This window comes from Sus scrofa, chromosome 6, assembly GCF_054392235.1.
Source record: "Sus scrofa isolate SSC_HxYL_T2T_F1_AM1 chromosome 6, Sscrofa_HxYL_maternal_Yorkshire_Landrace_v2.0, whole genome shotgun sequence".
Lineage (NCBI taxonomy): Eukaryota > Metazoa > Chordata > Mammalia > Artiodactyla > Suidae > Sus > Sus scrofa.
Genome location: NC_139388.1, coordinates 64854023 through 64874663, shown reverse-complemented (window position 1 = coordinate 64874663; position 20641 = coordinate 64854023). Strand labels below are relative to the sequence as shown.

General features: G+C 53.2%; 2 protein-coding genes across 8 annotated transcripts in view; both read right to left on the bottom strand.

Moving 5' to 3' along the window:
- Positions 1 to 8005: 8005 nt before the first annotated feature.
- On the bottom strand, positions 8006 to 14994 carry LOC100620869 (uncharacterized). The gene is made up of 2 exons (XM_003356078.5): positions 14807 to 14994; positions 8006 to 9341 (listed from the first exon to the last, which is right to left on the bottom strand). The coding sequence occupies exon 2, from the start codon at positions 9273 to 9275 to the stop codon at positions 8166 to 8168; it is 1110 nt and encodes a 369-aa protein (XP_003356126.1). The 5' UTR covers positions 9276 to 9341; positions 14807 to 14994; the 3' UTR covers positions 8006 to 8165.
- A 2126-nt stretch (positions 14995 to 17120) lies between these two features.
- Positions 17121 to 20641, bottom strand: part of EDDM13 (epididymal protein 13) — a 28217-nt gene continuing 24696 nt past the window's right edge. For 4 of the 7 annotated variants that reach the window (XM_084962269.1, XM_084962270.1, XM_084962267.1 and 1 more), the window contains 3 exons: positions 20467 to 20591; positions 19394 to 19431; positions 17121 to 17435 (listed from right to left, as the gene is read on the bottom strand). In XM_084962269.1, coding sequence (XP_084818395.1) covers positions 17411 to 17435; positions 19394 to 19431; positions 20467 to 20591 — 188 coding nt within the window. In that variant the 3' untranslated portion in view covers positions 17121 to 17410. The remainder of the gene's footprint in view (positions 17436 to 19393; positions 19432 to 20466; positions 20592 to 20641) is intronic. The other 3 variants (XM_084962272.1, XM_084962273.1, XM_084962271.1) reach the window with 1 other exon arrangement.

The following is a 20641-nucleotide window of genomic DNA, read 5'->3' as shown; positions in this document are numbered from 1 at the left end:
CACAGAAGCAGTGATGCCTCCTACACGCCAGCGGCGGGAACCGAGGCTCAGAGACCATGACCCAGTGTCCGCATTTATAAGCATCTTCCGTAGAGGGAAGGATGCCATGAGATGGTGTCGCAAGTTGGCAGAATTTCTGCTGCGTAGTCAGGGTCTCTCTGACGCCGGGCTTGGAACTCAGTTTCCGCTGGTCTGAGGGCAGCCTGGTCAAGGCCACCCTTCTGGGCCTCCCTTGCAGCTGGTGTTCTGGGCCATGGGAAGCGGGCAGAAGTAATGTGCCCTCCTCATCCACCTTCACCCCATCCCTCTCTCCCCGTGCTTCCCCCTGCCCGGAAGTCGTCCCTGGGGGACCACGGCCCCCCCTGCTCTGCCTCCCCTCCCCCAGCTTGGAAGAAGGAAGTCCTTCCTCGCTGGGGATCCCCGGGGATCCTGTACTTCTCCTCCTCCCAGCACTTCTCACATCCTCATGGTTGCCCATTCCTTTGTCTTTCTGACCCCCGCCAACTCCACAGCATCCCAAAGGTGTCTGCCAGGTGTGGCTGGCAGCCTGGCAGCAGGGCAGGTACTCTGAGTGGGAGGACGAAGAAGGAGGTACTTCTGGACTGAAATGGCTCTCAACCTGGGCTGCACCTCCCGGTGGGCTTTTTTTCCCCCCAGCTCTATTGCGATAGAGCTGACATATAACCCTGCATGGCTTAGCAGGTACAATGCGTAGATTTGATTTTATATTGCAATATTATCACCACCACGGCACTAACACCGCCATCCTATCACAGATTTACCATTTCTTATTTATTTATTTATTTGTCTTTTTGCTATTTCTTGGCCGCTCCCGCGGCATATGGAGGTTCCCAGGCTAGGGGTCAAATCGGAGCTGTAGCCACCAGCCTACGCCAGAGCCACAGTAATGCAGGATCCGAGCCACGACTGCAACGTACACCACAGCTCACGGCAACGCCGGATCCTTAACCCACTAAGCAAGGGCAGGGACCCGCAACCTCATGGTTCCTAGTCGGATTCGTTAACCACTGCGCCACGACGGGAACTCTTTTTTTTTTTTTAATGATCCCATCACCACCTGGGACTGACTGAAGCCCACTGTCCCAGACAGAGACCCCCACCCCCACCCCAACCATGATGAGTCCATGATTAAGAAAATGCTATAGGTTGCTTTGAAGCTCTGCAACTGGCAAAGACTAGACCTTGCCATAATTTAGCAATGACTGGGTTTTTATGAGCCTTAAAGGACTAAGAATCTTGACCTTCTCACGCGTGCCTAGCATTCCTTCCCTGGTCAGAATATAAGCAGCTATGGGCAGGAAAAAGCCTTTTGCAGCAAAGAGCTCTCTGCAGGAGGCACCCCCTTGTCTTGTCACTAACCTTAAACCAAGCACATCCCTGCTCCCTGCTCATCCCCGGCCCGAACACACCCTTCAGATCTTTGGTCACACAACACCATGTCTAATTTGCTGGTTCTTTCCGTGGAGCAAAGACGTAGAAATGAAAAATAAGTAAATAACACATGGCCAGCGCTCTTCCCCAGCCTCCGCTTCCATAACCTCGGGACCAAGCTCTGAACAAGGCAGCCTCTAAGGAGAGATCACAAAGGGTCCTCGAGCCTGCACACGGCAGGGGATGGCGACAGCTCGGACTCTCCCCCTGTGATTACCTGAGAAGACACCCCTGTTTCTCTTTAAATGCTCTCATGGCCGAGCAGAACCTGTGGAGGTGTTTGGGGGGCCGCTGAGCCCACCATCTCCCCGGATTGCTGGCACTCTGATGAAAGGCATCTTTCCACTCCACCGTGTGAGTATTGACTTTGTAAGTGGCAGGGGGATGGATTGCATAACAAGAAACCACAAAGAAAAGTCTTGATGCCCCTCCCCGACCCCAATAAAGGATGTCAGGAACAGCCAGGTTTCCTAAGCATCCTCACTTTATCCCTTCCCCACACCGTTTTCAAACTTGAGCGCATCAGAATCACCTGAAGGGCCGCTTAAACCCACGAGCGCTGGACTCCCTCTCCGTGTTTCTGGTCTGTGGGTCTGGAGTGGGCACCTGGGAATTTGCACTTTTCCCAGAAGGTGCTGGTCAGGGAGCCACCATTTAAACACCAAAAGCCTGAGAACTTTTTTTTTTTTTTTGGCCTCGCCCGAGGCACGCGGAAGTTCCCAGGCCAGGGATTGAACACGAGCCACAGCTGTGACATCAGCCACAGCGGTGACCATGCCAGGCCCTTCCCTTCTAGGCCACCAGGGAAATCCAGCCTGAGGACATTTTCGATTTTAATTTGCATGAAACAGTAACGAGTTATGACGCAGGCTGGCTCCCGCCCATGAAAGCGGGATGCTTCAGGGGAAGCCCCTTGCCCTGCAGGATGCAGGGCACAGGGCAGGCGTGGGAAGGCCTTGGGAAGGCAGCGAGTGGAGCCACGTTTCACCACCAGACCTCCCCACACCGCGGAGGTCCGCTCGCAGGTGCGTGGACCATCCTGATCTTGCTCAGAGTCAAAAAGAAAGGGCACCTTTCCCAGAGGCACGGGAGCCAGGAATCCAGAGAGGGGTTACACATTCCACTTGAGACACCAATGACAATGTGTGTTTTTTTCACACACCACCAAGCAACCCTCTGACACCAGGTGGCTGTCCCACAACTCAACTCCATTCGGACACAAGCTGCCCGGAGACAGTGTCAGGTCCCACAGGTCAAGGGCTCACAGGCGGCTCCCTCTGGGTCAGACGCCAAATGCAGGCCCAGGCTGTCAGCTATGCTTCTAACCCGCCGGCACGGATTTGTGGTCTAATGACCCCCTCCTTGGGCTCAAATTTGTTGGACTGGCTCACAAAACTCAGAGGGCCATCCTACTTACCAGACCACCGGGTTATGACGACAGGATCTAAGTCTGGAACGGCCTGCTGGAAGCGAAGCCGAGGACGAGGTGAGGGCAAAGGGCCTGGCGCATCCTCGCTCTCTCCTGCTGCATCTCCCCAGACCTCCGCCTGTTTGCCCACCTGGAAGCTCTCAGAAGCCCGGCCACCTGGGTGTTTAGAACCTCTGCAAGCTCGATTCCATCACCGGCCATTGCCAATCTCCATCACAAGGCTGTCTCCCAGGCAACCAGCCCGCATCCTTAGGTGCAAACCCAGAGCCGTCTCATTAACACAGCAAAGGCGTCTTTGTCATTCTCACCACGTAGGGAATTCCGAGGATTGCGGGAGCCCTGTGTCCGGAATGGGGAGAAAGGCCAAAACAAAGTCTGTTTCTTAGTATAAACCCCTCTTGGACATTGCTATGTAATCACGCTAATACTAAAGGTACCACATAGGTGGCTGGCAGTGGGTTTCGACCTCAAGGGGACATGCTGAGTCTCGTTACCTGCTCCGTACCCCTGGCCAAGTGAGGCAGCCTGCTTCAGGTTTGATTTTTTTTTTTTTTTTTTTTGTCTTTTTGCCTTTTCTAGGGCCTCACCCTCAGCATATGGAGATTTCCAGGCTAAGGGTCTAATCAGAGCTATAACTGCCAAGCCTACGCCAGAGCCACAGCAATGTGGGATCCGAGCCGCGTCTGCAGCCTACACCACAGCTCACAGCAACGCTGGATCCTGAACCCACTGAGCAAGGCCAGGGATTGAACCCGCAACCTCATGGTTCCTAGTCAGATTTGTTAACCACTGAGCCACGACAGGAACTCCAGGTTTGATCTTTTTTTTTTAATTTTTATTACAGTTGATTTACACTGTTCTGTCACATTCTGCTGTACCGCAAAGTGACCCGGCCACATACACACATGCATTCTCCTCCTATTACCATCTATCATGTTTTATCACAAGTTCCCTGTGCTGTAGAGCAGGATCTCACTGCTTATCCATTCTCGATGTCGCAGTTTGTTTGCATCTACTAACCCCAAACTCCCCGTCCATCCCAGCCCGTCCCCATCCCCCTTGGCAGCCACAAATCTGCTCTCCAGGTCTGGGAGTCTGTCTCTGTTCTGCAGACAGGTTCATGTCTCAGGATGGATTTTCTAATTGGTGGAACACGGGGCTGTTGAGAGGAACTAGTCATGGCACCGCGGTGAAGGTTAAGAAACAAAAGCATTTTACAGGCTCGGGGAGTTCCCGTCGTGGCGCAGCGGAAACAAATCCGACTAAGAACCATGAGGTTGCAGGTTCAATCCCTGGCCTCGCTAAGTAGGTGAAGGATCCGGCATTGCTGTGAGCTGACGTGGCTCAGATCTGACGTTGCTGTTGCTGTGGCTCTGGTGTAGGCCAGCGGCTGCAGCTATGATTAGACCCCTAACCTGGGAACCTCCATATGCTGCAGATGCGGCCCTAAAAAGACAAAAGAAAAAAAAGCATTTTAGATACTCGGGCACAGGAGTACTTGGTACACAGTAGCATTCACTGATACAAATTCTATCAATCAGAGAACATCTTTTTTTTCTCTTTTTTGGCTGCCCCATGGCATATGGAGTTCCCAGGCCAGGGATCAGATCTGAGCTGCAGTTGCACCCTACACTGCAGCTGTGGCAATGCCGGATCCTTAACCCACTGTGCCAGGCAGGGATTGAACCTGCTTTCATGCGCTCCAGAGACAATGCCAATTAGTTGCGCCACAGCAGGAACTCCTAAACAGAGAACCTCTATCGTTTTTGAAAGCAACAATGTCGCAGCCATTTTGCATTTATCATCATTAAAACATAGTTCTAAAGCAATCACCGATGGTTACTGAATGCTTGCGCCAGGCCCTGTCCTAAGAGCCGTGGGTGTGGCAGCCTTGTGTGTGTGTTGACTCAGGAGAGGCCATCCAGCATTTTAACAAGAGGACCTGAAACTGGCCACCCGCCCGTTGCTAGGTAGCTACAGCCCCAGGTCAGGACGCTGAGGACAAACACTTAACCAGGATGCCCTGTATCAGGAAGCAGGGGCAGAAAGAGAGATGGCCCATCTGAGTTGACTGTGGAGCCAACTGAGGTCCAGGTTCTAGCATTTTGCTTGGTGTTCAGGAAACACTCTGAGAAATGCAGCTGGCGTTAGCCTTAACAAAGCAGAAGCCTGGTCCAGATCAGTGGTCATTCTTGCTTTGCTTTTTTTTTCTGTTGTCTTTTTAGGGCCGCACCTGCAGGATATGGAGGTTCCCAGGCTAGGGGTCCAATTGGAGCTGTAGCCACCAGCCTACGCCAGAGCCACAGCAACGTCAGATCCAAGCCATGTCTGCGACCCACACCACAGCTCATGGCAACGCCAGATCCTTAACCCACTGAGCAAGGCCAGGGATCGAACCCGCAACCTCATGGTTCCTAGTCGGGTTTGTTAACCACTGAGCCACGACGGGAACACCTTGCTTTGCTTTTTAAGCAGCTTGAACCATTAGCAAATGAAATCTGGGGGCTGGAGGTTGGGCAGTGCTTCAGTCTGAACACCACCAGCCAGATTCTAGATCAGACCTAATGGGCGGGGGAAATAAAATCAGAAAAGCATTGAAAGAATTAGATTAAATGGGGCAAACATCACTGGTTAAGGGTACAGGATGGCCCTGACTTCAGACACCAGTCCTAAGTTCCAGGGTCAGGGGCCGCCTTTGCTTCTGCACTTATTGGCTATAAATTCGGAGATTCCCATCACTTCCCTCAGGTTTTGTTTTTTGGTGGGGTTTTTTTTGTTTGTTTGTTTTTTGTTTTTTTTTCTTTTTGCCTCTTCTAGGGCCGCTTCCCGTGGCATATGGAGGTTCCCAGGCTAGGGATCTAATCGGAGCTGAGCCACGACAGGAACTCCAATTCCCTCAGGTTTGATAACTCTGTAGAATGACTCCCAACTCTGGAAAGCACTAGACTTAGGGATACTGTTTAATTAGAAAGGGTACAGGGAGTTCCCCTGAGGCGCAGCAGAAACGACTCCGACTAGGAGCCGCGAGGTTGTGGGTTTGAACCCTGGCCTCGCTCAGTGGGTTAAGGATCTGGTGTTGCCGTGAGCTGTGGAGTAGGTTGCAGACGAGGCTCAGATTTGGCATGTCTGTGGCTGTGGCTGTGGCTGTGGCCGTGGCCGGCAGATGTAGCTCCTATTGGACCCCTAGCCTGGGAACCTCCATATGCCACGGGTGCAGCCCTAAAAAGACAAAAGACAAAAAAAAAAAAAAAAAAAAAAAAAGAAAAAAAAAGAAAGAAAGAAAGAAAGAAAAAGAAAAGAAAAGAAAGAAAGAAAGGATACAAATTCCGAGCTGCCAAAGGGAGGCTGGGAGAGTCCCGGATGCAAAGCTTCCATTGCACGCTGGCACGCTGCAGTGTATCACCTGCCAGGAAGCTCACCCAAGCCGTGGGCATCCAGGGTCTTACCGGGGTGTCATCAAGCAGGCACGGGTGACTGGGTCACGGGCCCCTCAATGATTTAACTCAATCGTGGGCCCACAGCATCTCCTGCCCAGAGCTTGGGTTTATCAGGCGGCTCCAAGCCCCGACCTCCAAGCACCGCGGTTGGTCTCTCTGACACTGAGGCTCATCAGTGCAGGAGCGTGGGCTTCGACGAATTCTCTGATATGGCTATTGATTAACACTTGTGGCTTAAGGGCTCCAGGGAGTAACATCCCCACAGGCCTTGCTTACTAGAGGGAGTGTACCTCGCCCAGATGGACACGAATCCCTAAAACCATGACTCAGTTTATGGAAAGAAAAGGGCAAAAAAATCCATGAGGCTTATGGGAAATTTCCTCCCCTAAGACTCCTATGGGACAAGGACTGATATAGGTAACTGAGCAAGGCCAATGGGAGAAAACCACATCTTTCTGGATCCCGTGTTGGTCCCCCCCATCTTTAAGGGATTAAAAACTCCTATAGACAATGGGGGGGGGGGGGTTTCTTCTCCCCGCTCCCAGCAGCCCTGGGAGCTATTTGCTTTCCTTTAAAAAAGACCTTGCTTGCCCGTGTGTTCACAGAGGTCAATCTTCGACTGCGTGAGCAAGACCCCGGATTCCGGTATCATCTTTCTGGCTTCAGCACAACCAGGCCTGCCCCCAAGCTACCATGGGTCATCTCTCAGCATCCCTGCTCTGTGGTCCGAGGGGCCCACCCTGGGATAACAAGGCCCTCCTGCCCCTGTGTGATTCCGAAAGCTTCAAGTTTCCCTCCCAGGGACCAAGGGACGAAGGCCAATCCCCTTAACATCCAGAAGCCTGCAGGGTCAGCTTAAAAAAAAAAAAAAAAAAAATCACTATGACAACCGGCAGAGGCTGGTGATGACGTTTACAAGACAAAGAGACTCCTTCTCCTGGCTCCCCCAGTGGAGCAGTGGCCACCAACACCAGCCCTTCCCCGCAGAGCAGGGTAAAGACGGAGGAGGCATGGACCACCCCCCCGCACCCCGGTCGCCCCCAATCTGTCTCAAAAGGACCGCGGGCGACTTCATTGCCAATGACCCTGGGGCCCTGGAGGCCACGCAGAGGGGAGAGCCCTGCACCAGCAGCCTTGCCTGAATTATTTTATGCTTGTTTTTTTTTTTTGGTCTGGGAAACGGGGGAGGGGGTGGGAGAAACCAAGCCCCAGGGGATGAAATACCAGGATGCCACTGGGTAGGGAGCACAGGAGTCATGAGCTGCCTCCTTAGGAGAAGACTTCCTTGGGCCCCGCTGCCCGGGTCGCCATCCTGGGTCATCCCAGCTCCCGAGGGCCTGGGCCTCCGTTTTCCTACCTGTAACACGATAAGAGGGATGGCACAAGCACTCAAGGCTTTCCCTGTATCAAGCCCTAGGGCAGCACCTGTACACCCACAGCGCTCTGGGCCGACTCGAAGGCCACTTTCCTGCATGCAGGGGAGAAGCCAGAGAGGCCCCCAGGCTCCCTGCTCTCCCAGCCTCCTAGACGACCGTCCCTTAAGCAGCCCCCTCGCCTGCTTGACCCTCCAAGCCCAGAGGAGGTACCTGCACGGCCAGGGGGAGCCGAGGGGTCCGATGGCCGATACACGTACGTCCCCAAGGTCAGGTCCAAAGTAAGAGGCGTGGAAAATCGGAGACTGACAAAATAAGGCTTTCCAATATATTTTTTTTCAAAAAGGGGGCATAATGCGGCTTCTCGTTAAGGCTCCGCTGCTGACTCCTTGCCCCAAATCCTACCCCCCGGGGTCTCCGAGGTGCTGAACCAAGTTGCCGGCGAAAGGCCCGCCCCGCAGTTTGCCGCGAGGGTCAGCAGGCCTGCAGCCGCCGATGCTGGGCCAAGGCCGCGCTGCACCTGAAGACCCTCCCGCAGTCCCCGCAGAGGTTGGGTGGGCGCCGCTGCCTGCGGCGCCCTGCGACAGAGGTGCCGGCGTCCGCGCGCCCCTGGGGCGCGTCCCCGCCGCGCGCCCTCCCCGCCGGCGCGCGGACGCACGCGTGCGTCTCCCGGTGCCGCGCCAGGTGCGCGCACTTGCCGAAGGCCTTCCCGCAGCGCTCGCACTCGAAGGGCCGCTCGCCCGCGTGCACGCGCAGGTGCTGCGCCAGGTAGGGACGCTGGGTGAAGGCCTTCCCGCACTCGGGGCACCCGAAGGGCCTCTCGCCCGTGTGGATCCTCCGGTGCTGCAGCAGGGCGGCGGGCGAGCGGAAGGCCCTGCCGCAGTGCCCGCACCCGTGCGCCTTGGGCTGCACGTGGACCTTGCGGTGGCGCGCCAGGTGCGCGCTCTGGCTGAAGGCCCTGCCGCAGAGGCTGCAGGCGTACGGCCGCTCGCCCGTGTGCACCCGCCGGTGCTCCACCAGCGCCGAGTGGCGCGAGAAGGCCTTCCCGCACGCGGGGCAGTCGTAGGGCCGCTCGCCCGTGTGTGTGCGCCGGTGCAGGACGAGCGAGGAGCTTTGCGAGAAGGCGCGGCCGCAGTCCCCGCACGCGTAGGGCCGCTCGCCCGTGTGCACGCGCCGGTGCAGGAGCAGCGCCGAGCTGTGGCTGAAGGCCTTGCCGCACTGCGCGCAGGGGAACGGCCGCTCCCCGGTGTGCGTCCGCTGGTGCACCTTCAGGGCCGAGGGGTAGCTGAAGGCTTTCCCGCACTCGCCGCACTGGAACGGCTTCCTCCCCGTGGAGATTTTCTGGTGGTCGAGGAGGTCGGCTTGCTGCTCAAAGCTTTTGCCGCGGATCGGACACCGATGCCGCGGTCCTTCAGCAGCCGCGTTCCGAGGTGTGTGCGCCGTCGGGAGGGCGTTCCTCCCACCGCCGTAACTTCGGTGACCTCGGTCCTGAACGCTGGTCAGTTCTCCCAGGAGCGGCTCCGGGTCATCCGGTGGGTCCTGCCTCCAGGCCTCTTGGAGCTCAGCACACTGAGTGCCCCGCATTGCAGCCTCGTGCGTTTACTCTCCAGAAACATCCCTGCTCTTGTGTGTCCGGCCAAGTCGCGCCAGCTGAGAGGTTGAAAATGCACATGTTATCCAAGGTATTTTTTACCCTTTTTTCCTTTTTTTTTTTTTTTAAATTAAATCATAGTTGATTGACAACGTTGTGCCAGTTTCAAAGTGACTGGGTCCCGCATTTCTTTTCTTATATTATCTTCCATCATGGTCTATCCCAAGTGATTGGAGAGTTCCCTGCGCTGTACAGCAGGATCTGAGCATCCATTCTCAATGTCATAGTTTGCATCTACTAACCCCAAATTCCCCGTGCATCCCACTCCTTCCCCCTCAGCGGCCACAAGTCGGCTCTGTCTGTGTCTGTGTCTGCTTCTGCTCTGTGGAGAGGTTCATTTGTGCCATATTTTAGATTCCACGTAAAAGTGCTATCCTATGGGATTTGTCTCATGGGATTTCTAAAACGGAAAAAAAAAAAAAAAAGGATTTCTGTTCTTGGGTGAGCACCCCCCAACCCCCTCCCCAGATGAGGCCTCGGGGCTTAGCTCCAAACAAGTTTATCTCGGCTCCACCTCCTTGCTGCTGAGGGACCCCCGCCCCCCTGCCTCAGCCCTCAGCCTTAAAAAAATGGACTGGATCATTTCCAATGTGACTCAGCAAAAACGAATCTGACTGGTATCCATGAGGAGGCAGGTTCGATCCCTGGCTTTGCTCAGTAGGTTAAGGATCCATATGCCACCAGTGTGGCCCTAAAAAGACCAAAAAAAAAAAAAAAAAAAAACTGGATTCTCCAGCCTCCAGGGGGTGGAGTGGCTCAGAACAAGCCATGGATGCAGAGAGGGAGTGAACTCCGGTCCTCTCATCCCCCTTTGAGGGCGACAATTGCACCAGGACGGCTCTACTGCCAAGTTCATCCAAACCAATTAATTACCTCCCAAAGCCTCCACCTCCAAATAGCTCCATTGGCCATTAAAGCTCCGACATAGGAATGGGGTGGGGGCAGACAAACACTCAGTCCTTAGCCCCAGGGAATGCCAGCAGCTTCTACCTGCCAGAAGTAGCAAGGCGAAGGACTCTTCCTTAGGCGGTCAGTAAATGCAGTCCTCCCTGGGCTGCTGGTTCAGGTGAAGGGCTTCGTGACTGAAGGAAGGAAGCCAAAGGCAGGACAAGCAAAGACCCCTTTAGGATTTAGGGGTGAGCAAAACTAATAAATTTTAGAGCACAACAGACCTTTAACTAGTCAGTGTTTTTCAATCCCTCATTCATATTAGAATCTTCTGGGAATAAAAGCAATGCACTGGCCAAGACAAGTGGAATGAATTTCCAGAGGTGGGGTTGGGCATAGGATTTTTTTTTTTTTTTTTAATAGCTCCCAAGTAGCTCTGACGTCCATACAACCAAGACTGAGAGTCACTGCATGTGCAAAGTTTATTTGTTTATTTTGCTTCTTTTTTTTTTTTTTTTGTCTTTTTAGGGCCACTCCAGCAGCATATGGAGCTTCCCAGGGTAGGGGTCCAATCAGAGCTGTAGCCAGCCTACACCACAGCCTCAGCAATGAGGGATCCGAGCTGCATCTGCGACCTATACCACAGCTCACAGCAACACCGGATTCTTAACCCACTGACCAAGGCCAGGGATTAAACCTGCATCCTAATGGATGCTGGTCGGGTTTGTTAACCACCGAGCCACAAGGGGAACTCCTTATTTTGCTTCTTAACACCACACCCTTGGTATACAGACGTTCCCAGGCTACAGGTCGAATTGGAGCTACAGCTGCCAGCCTATGCCACAGCCACAGCCATGCCACACCAGGGCCATGTCTGCAACCTACACCACAGTTCACAGCAATACTCCTTAACCCACTGAGCGAGGCCAGGGATCGAACCTGCATCCTCATGAATACTAGTTGGGTTCATTAACCACTGAGCCACGAAGGGAACTTCACAAAGTTTATTTTTAACATGAAACATCATTGTACTGCTCCAAATAGAAAGCCAGTATCATGTTGGGGACCAGGACAGGGTGCCCCAAAATATGCCTCAATGGCACTTTGATTATTTTTGTGGGTTTTTTTTTTTTCTTTTTTCTTCTTTTTTAAATATTTTTGTTTTTGCGTTACAAACCCTTGTGTCAAGGGCTGACTTTCAATAGATTGCAGCGAGGGAACTGCTCTGATTATTATTATTATTTTTTTTTTTTTTTTTGTCTTTTTGCTATTTCTTGGGCCACTCCCGCGGCATATGGAAGTTCCTAGGCTAGGGGTCGAATCGGAGCTGTAGCCACTGGCCTACACCAGAGCCACAGCCACGAGGAATCCGAGCCGTGTCTGCAACCTACACCACAGCTCACGGCAACGCCGGATCGTTAACCCACTGAGCAAGGCCAGGGACCGAACCCACAACCTCATGGTTCCTAGTCAGATTCGTTAACCACTGCGCCACGACAGGAACTCCTGTCTTGTGTCAATTTTAGTATTAGTCTAGCCACAAGAACTCAAGAGGGGTGGAAGGGGAAATTTCCCGTCCTGACCATCATGGTCCTAACAGCAAACACAATGAAAAGAGAGAAAGCAACTGAAAAAATAACTTCCTGACCACATGTCTCCAGAGGTCATGGGGGCACTGACTTAGCTGGAGTCCTATTTCAGAGACCCAGGGAGGGAAATATGAACTGGCTTGATTTTGGTACAAAACTGGAAAAAACCAACCTTGTTGAAGTTGAAGCCACATCTGAGACAAAGAGGAAAAAGCTGCTTAACAGCACAAAGTGCGGGGTACCAAGGCCATTGGGGGCACGAGATGTCCTGACAGCAATGTTAGCACTGAACGAAACCTCCAAATTCAGTTGGGCACCCCTTGAATTCCCACTATGGCACAGTGGGTTAAAGATCCGGCTTGTCTCTGTGGAGATACGGGTCTGATCCCTGGGCTGGCACAGTGGGTTAAGGAACTCCACCTGGGATTCAATCCCTGGCCTAGGAATTTCCATATGCCACCGCCACTGAGGCAAACAAAAAAGAAAAAAAAGTGTAATTCACATCAATTGGGGAATTCCTGTCCTGGTGCAGTGGAAATGAATCTGACTGGGAACCATGAGGTTGAGGATTTGATCCCCGACCTTGCTCAGTGGGTTAAGGATCGGGTGTTGCCGTGAGCTGTGGTGCACGTAGCAGATGCAGCTCCAATCTGTCATTGCTGCGGCTGTGACATAGGCCGGCAACTGTAGCTCCCATTAGACCTCCTGCCTGGGAACCTCCATATGCCGCAAGAGCAGCCCTAAAAAGTAAAAAAAAAAAAAAAAAAAAAAATCAATTGGGCACATCTTGGTTAGTTCACAGATGGGAGATGATGGAGGGCAAGCTTGGACCAAAGAGCATGTCCCATGTCACCGGGCAAAGTCAGGGGCAGTGCCTGGACCAGAAGCTGGAAAAGCCCATCCCCACCATTTTCTACCTGAGGACAGGTGGAAGGGCTGGCCAAGGACTAGGAACTAACCACGGTCACCAGCAGTGGCCATGACAAGGACAAGCTTCTGGAATTCCAGGGTCTTATTGAGAGGCATGGAATAGCATAGTTACACAGGTAGGTGAGAAGTCCCAATAAGGGACAATTAAGGTAGGGAAACCTAGGGAACTTTGGGAGATCACTGTAAGTTAATAATTGTTCAAGATGGAGTTCCCATCGTGGCTCAGTGGTTAACGAATCTGACTAGGAACCATGAGGTTGTGGGTTTGATCCCTGGCCTTGCTCAGTGGGTTAAGGATCCAGCGTTGCTGTGAGCTGTGGTGTAGGTCGCAGATGCGGCTTGAATCCCACATTGCTGTGGCTCTGGCGTAGGCCGGAGGCTACAGCTCCGATTCAGCCCCTAGCCTGGGAACCTCCATATGCCCCAGGTGTGACCCTAGAAAAGGCAAAAAGACAAATAATAATAATAATAATAATTGTTCAAGAAAGCCATCAGAACGAGCAGATTTGCTTGACTAGTGGAGGCAAGAGCTATGCCTCAGGTCATTATTGGGTGGGGGATGGAGGGAGGCCTGCATTCAGGTTCAGACCAAGGGCAGGAGTTTAAGGACCACCCTTCTGCTGATTTGAATCAGCATCTTGATAGTCCTAGTTTGAGCTTACAGGGTCAAATACTCTTACTGAACACCAAGGAGGAGCTACGATTTGAAGAAAGAGGAAAGAGGCAGTCTTTTCCCTTCCCCGCTCCCCCTGGATTATAAAAATGTAGCCCATCTAATCCCCAGGGCAAAGCCTCCTTGCCTGTCCCCATGGATCTCTCACAGGCTTCTTGTCTTTTTTTTTTTTTAATTTTTAATTTTTGCTTTTTAGGGCTGCACCCACGGCATATGGAGGTTCCCAGGCCAGGGCTCGAATTGGAGCTGTTGCTGCTGGCCTACGCCAGAGCCACAGCAACGCCAGATCCAAGCCACATCTATGACCTACACCACAGCTCAGGGCAACGCCGGGTCCTTCACCCACTGAGGGAGGCCAGGGATCGAACCCACACCTCATGGTTCCCAATCGGATTCGTTTCCCTTGTGCCACGATGGTAACTCCACAGGCATCCTATCTTAATAAATCTATTTCTTGCCTGTCAGTTTGTGTCTCGCTGAATTCATTCTGCGTGGAGGCATACAGAAACTGAACATCAGTAAGTCCAGACACTGGGTAAGTGATTCTAATTTAAAAACTGTGGGTTCAGGTCCCAATCTGGGTTTAGGCTGGGTTTGAGTCCCAGCAGATGGGTTCAAGTCTCAATCTAGATTCTGGCTAGGTTCAAGCCATAACCATGAGGACGCAGGTTGCATCCCTGGCCTCGCTCAGGCTCAGCGGGTTAAGGATTTGGCATTGACGTGAGCTGCAGTGTAGGTCACAGATGCAGCTGGAATCTGGCGTGGCTGTGGCTGTGGTGTAGGCTGGTAGCTGCAGCTCCTATTAGATCACCTGGCCTGGGAACTTTCATATGTCACGGGTGAGGCTCTGAAGAAAGACACACACACACAACCCCCAAAGCACCCAGTTTGCAAGTCAACCATGAGACCCCAGAGCAGGGGAGGGACCTGTCCAAAACCCAAGGGAACAATGATCACGATGACAGTCAGAGACGCTAACACTTGAGTGGCTATTGTGTGCGGCGCACCATCTCAAGGCTCTTTAATCCTCACAGCAACCTTCTCTAGGAGTCAAATTCTAGCATCCTCCTCCTTTTACGGATGGCGAAACTGAGGCACAGCGCTAGTGTACCTCGACCAGGGTCCAAGAGCTACTGAGGGCGGCGGAAGGGGCTCCAAAGGTCACTTCGCAAAGCAGGGGAAACAGGCCCAAAGCAGAAGAAACTAGGGGTACAGGGTAGGCCGCCCGTTGGAGGGGGCAGCGGCTCATTATCCGCAAGCCCTTCAAATCTGTCCCATCTTTTCCCAAAGGAAGCTATGATGTCACATGCGGGGGGGCTGTTACCATGGAAACATGTAAGCTGATTCAGAAACCGGGGCTGGGGAATCTACGGATCGCACTTACCTCCCGGGACACTTCTATGGAGCGCGCACTTCCGGCCAAGGAAACGCGGCCGGAGCGTCTGGTTTGCGCAGGCTTCGCCTTTGCCCAGCGCAACCTGCGACAGCGTCGTGTCGCGGGGGGCTTGAGGACCCCCAGACTCGGCCGACCGAGAACGCGCGCTGGGCCAACGCACGGCGCACGCGCACCCCTTGACCTGTCCTTCAAAGCCAGCGCTATGACGACTCCACCAATCGGAATCCTTCTTTTACCCTGGCCCCGCCTCATTCTCTGGCTTCCGGCGTCTCTCTCTGTCTCCAAGGCAACTTTCAGCCTGAGGGCCAGAGACTTCTGGGTATTGTAGTTTAAAAGGGGAGGAGACAACGAGAGTGCCCTTTTCCATAAAAAGAAGAACATGATAAAAATCTTATATTCAAGGATGACTTCGTGGCTAGAAAGCTCTGGCGAATGGTTCCACCAACTTATTTTCTAGGGAAGCGGGAAGGAGGGGGAGGGAGGGGAGGAGGAAAATGGTCGCAGAGACTTTTGGGAGTTGTAGTACCGCACGCTGCGGCGGGGCAGGGAGCCCGCAACAAGATCAGGCAGTGGTCACCGAGCAACTAGGTCGCCGGTGGAAGTGAGAAAGACCCCCGATCCAGCGTTCCCGTTTTCTTTCTCTGGCACTGCTTGCCTGGTCTTGCCACGGTGTCCGGGCCCTTTCGTTGGCCTTGGGGTCATTTGTGGGGGAGGTTCGCCCATCACTTGTGAACTTGTGTTTGGGCGGGTTGTGGGAGGATGCTTGGGGAGTGGGCGTTTGTGGGCTGCCGGCCTGGGATCTGGCAAGCTTGCTTTTTTTTTTCTTAGAGTCCAACCGGCAGTATATGGAAGTTCCCAGGCTAGGGGCCCAATCGGAGCTTCAGCCACAGCAAGGCGGGTTCTTAACCCGCTGAGCGGGGCCAGGCATCGAACCAGCGTCCTCTTGGATACTTAGTCGGGTTCTTACCGCTGAACCTCAGCAGAAACTCTCTGGGAAGCTTTCTTGAAATAGTCTATAGAAAATGATCGTGCCTGGGTGCCTGCTTTCTAGCAACTACTCAGAGCCTTCACCGGATTCATTGGCTCGTTTTTGTTTATTGTTATTTTTTATTCCCAGTTTGGTTGGAGACCTTCAGGCCTGACAACCTAGGCCACTATGGGGTCTCAAGAGCACCCCTGCATCCCCTTGACCGCCTGGGCCTTCATCTAGTCATTCAGCAGTTCATTACAAAATGCCCCGTTGCCATGGAGACAGCAGGGAACAAGGTAGGGGACGGCTGTTTTCAGCGAGGAAACTCTGAAAGGGAACCAGTGTTTCTCAGTCTCGGCGTTGTTGACATTTGGGAGTGGGGCTTGTGTACTGTAGGGTGTAGAGCAGCACCCCTGGCCTCCACCCACCGCTGCCAGGAGCCACACCCCACCCTGCCCCCTAGTCCTGATAACCAAAATCATTCCCAGAGATTGATAAATATCTCCTGGGGCGGGGCGGGGGCGGGGGACAAAGTCAGCCTCCACCACCCCACTCGCCCCCAACCAATGCTCTTCAAGGGCTTTTCCTTAAAAAAATCACTGCTTTTCCTAAGCAGTAGTATACTTTGCAGCTCCTTGGTCCCCTGGTAAGCTCTCTCCAGCTCATTGCAATCTGCTGTGTGTGTATTTGAAGGCTGCTGAGAGACTGGATCTTAAAGGAGCTCGTCACAAGATGAAAACGGTAACTGTGAGGGGATGGATGTTGCCATTGCAGTGGTCAGTTCACAATACACACGTGTATCAGAATGAAAGGGAGCCGGTCCTTTCCCTCCACTTCCTCCACTTGCTTTTGTCTTTAGCCAAAGAATAACTTTAATCAAAGAAAGGAGAAAAGGCAGAAACAAAGGAAAACAGTCAAAACCAAACAAAAATAGTGTCGTCTATAAGCTAAGTCCAGCATCTTTAGTTCTTATTCAAGGGTTATAGATAATATTCTGAGCCATAGCCTCTGAGCTGGTTTGAGAGACCGAAACCCCCACCAGGTGGAAGAAGGTAACTGCATGGCGACTGGACGGCCGCCGTGACATAAGCTGACATCAGGAGCCACAATTCCAAGAACGAGCTTCAAGGAAATAAAAACAAACCGACGGTGGAACTGAAGGCGAAGTGTTCTTAAAACAATCAAGATGGTGCTGGTCAGACAGGCAGCCAAACAGAACCTTCCTCATGGGGTGACTGCCAGAATGAAATGTGAGACAGGATTCTTGGCACCCCTGCCACCCCCCTCGCTACATCGATATACGTTTCAGTGGAAGAACTGGGCATTCAGCCATTTCAACAAGTGCACATTTTATTACGGCTACGGGCGGAAGTGTTGAGAAAGGCTTAAGAGGAGGTGTGGGGAGCACCCCTGCAGAGGCTGGCTCAGTGACTCTCTGGGCGCATCTTCTCAGAGACACCTTCCTGCCACGCCTCTGAGCAGACAGGCGCTATTCCTCAAAGGACCCAACGCGTTACCCTCCAAATCGGTCATCTAGGGGACAGAGTTTTCTCGGAGAGGTGAGACTGTCTGCCTGGGAGACGGAGGAGTTGTGACGGCGGAGTGGAGGTGCAGCAGGGCTGCTAGAAAGCACAGCAGGGGTCACTTCTAAGGAAGGGAAGAAAGAAGAGGGAAATGTATTTGTGCCTCAATTTACATCCCAGGCCATTCTCCTCACCCGCTGGGCTCTGCTCGCTCTGTCCCTCCAATCCACCAGGCTGATGCACCACCTGGAACATGCTTCCCTAGATCTCAGCTGGCCAGCTAGTCTCCATCACTCAGTGTAAATATCTCCTCCTCTGAGAGGGGTTCTTCTGATCCCCAGGGGACCAACACTGCCCCCTCCAGTTCCTCTCTGTCACAGCACCTTCCAGGAAACTCAGGTGATTGCTGGTTTATCCCCTGCCTTCCCACCAGAGGGTGCACTCTGTGAGCACAGGGACCTCCCTGGCTGTCCCCATCCCCCTCCACCTCCACCTGGCACATTGGGGTCATGCTGGATGGTGCTCTGATTGAGTATATAAGGTTTGCCCTGGGATAGATCAAGGGGTCTTCTTGCTCCTGGAGGAGCACACAGTCTAGAGCAGGGGTTCAAAAACTGCAGCCTGACGGTGGCTTTATCCCTTTTTATAGTTTTTTTTAAAATTGGGGTCAAAATCCACATGACATAGAATTCACCATTTAACCATTTCAACAAAACCAGGATGCATCATAGAACAGTTACTCAATAAAAATGTATTGACAGCATTTCTCAAGAAGTTAAGCACAGAATCATCCTATGACCCAGCAGTGTTTTTCTTTGTCTTTCTAAGGCCAAAATCTCAGTAAATGGAGGTTTCCAGGGTAGGAATCGAATTGGAGCTGTAGCTGCCAGCCTACACCACAGCCACAGCAATGTCAGAGCCAAGCCGAATCTACACCACAGTTCACGGCAAAGGTGGATCCTTAACCCTTGAGCAAGGCCAGGGATTGAATCCGTGTCCTGGTGGACATTAGTTGGGTTTGTTAACCGATGTGTCACAACGGGAACTCCCTAACCCAGCAATTTTGTTCCTGGGTGTGTACACCAATGAACTGGAAGCAGATGTTCAAACAAAAACTTGTAGACAAAATGTTCACAGCAACACTAGTGACAAGTATAAAGAGGGAAAAAATGTCTTTCAGCTGAAGGATGGATAAACAAAATGTGGCCTGGTCGTGCAATGGAATACTATTCAGCCATAAAAAAGAAGTACTGGTGTTCCTGTCATGGCTCAGCAGTTAACAAACCTGACTAGCATCCATGAGGACTGGGGTTCGATCCCTGGCCTCACTCAGTGGGTTAGGGATCCGCCGTTGCCGGGAGTTGTGGTATAGGTAGTAGATGGAGCTCATATCCCGCATTGCTGTGGCTCTGGCATAGGCTGGTGGCTACAGCTCCGATTGGACTCCTAGCCTGGGAACCTCCATATGCCACAGGTGTAGCCCTATAAAGACAAAATAATAATAATAATAATAAGTACTGATACTTGCTACAACTTGGAAGGACCTTGAAAATATTATGCTAAGTGATGAAGCCATACACATATATATGGTTCCATTTATATGAAAAGTCCAGAATAGATAAATCCATAGAGAGAGTTGATGAGTGGTTTCCCCAGGACTGGAGGGTGGGGGCGGGGGCGGGGGGTGGGGATACTGCTTATGGGTACAGAGAGTCCTTGGGGGATGATGAAACATTTTTGGAGCTAGATATTGGTGAAGGTTGCACAACATGGTGCACGTACCACATATCCCTAACAGTAAATTTTGTGTTACACGTATTCTGCCACACCTTACAAGAAGTCTCCCACACAACGTTTATTGAGGGAATTCCTAAATGAATTCCTGCAGCGCCCCATGTCCCTCTCAGGTGTAAGCAGTGGTTTGAGATTGCGATGATGAATCGGGGACTTTTCATTCAATTCTGTGACTCTAAAACTGGAGTTTCACAGACCCACCCGGGGTTCCCTGCTCAAATGCTGGGCCACGGGGACCAAGCCCTCCTCCCAGCCGAGGACAAAACGCCCTCCCCAGAGGGGACATACCTGGTGTCCACTTCTGGGTTACAGTAATGGCAGTAACACTGGGAGGATGAAGGTGACGTGAACCGGAAACAGAGGAGGAAGGGCAGGGAGAGGCGAGTCAGCCGCCATCCCTCCCCTTCTCCCCACTCCTCCTTCCTTCTCTTTGGCCCCCCTCCCTCTCCGCCTTCCCTCTGGTGGTGACATCCTGGGTGCTGTGGTTCTGTTCCGCCTCCCCTCTCGCTGCTCCCACTTCCTGCCCCATCTTCCAGCCAGTTTACCGCTTCCCCCGGTAGGGACACGACCCTCTACCCTGGGGGTCACTCAACCTCATCACGACGTTTTGACCAGGGCCAGTCTGCTGTGGGGCTGTCCTGTGCCACACGGGACGTGGGGTGGCGGCCCCAGCCTCTACCCGCTCAAGCCGGTAGCAACCCCTCCCCCCATTGTGGCCCCCAGAAATGGCTCCAGACGCTGCCAGGTGCCCCTGGGGGGCAAGATCACCCCTATCTGAGAACCATTCATCTAACAAAGGCCCAAGCCCGGGACCTGCCTCCTTGGGCCTCTGCTTTCCCATCCCCCACACCAAATCATGGGCGCTTCTACTTACTGGTTCAACTGGTGACAAAAGGTCCTCCTCCCTCAGTACCTTCACCAACACCCCGCCAGGGCCTTGGGTACCAGGTCCTCCCTCCCACCCTCTGGGCTGCCTCCCCCTCCGCCTCTCCTCCCCATCCATTCACCCTCCCCAATTAGGTACCTGCTCCGCCCATCCTTCCTCCCCTCCCCAACCAGTCCATTCACCCCTCCCCCTGTCCATTCACCCTCCCCCATTAGGCATCTGCTCCTCCCATTCTTTCTCCCCTCCCCCTGTCCATTCGCCCCTCCCCATTAGGTACCTGCTCCGCCCATCCTCCCTCCCCTCCCCCCCGTCCATTCACCCTCCCCCTGTCCATTCACCCTCCCCCATTAGGTACCTGCTCCGCCTATCCTTCTTCCCCTCCTCCCCCCACCCCCCGTTCATTCACCCTCCCCCATTAGGTACGGGCTCCTCCCTCCGTGCTCCCCTCTCCCTTTCCCCTCCCCCTCGCTCCTACCCAGTCGCCTTTGTTGTAGGACACGAACAAGAAGGTGAGGATCATGTAGACGCATCTCAAGGAGCTCCATCTGGTTCTTTTCTTCAGTGGCTTCTTGGTCGGGATGGGGGTTGGGAGAAACTTCACTGGGGAGAATCAAACAGACCCGACTGACGCGAAGGCGTGCGGCTCGCGG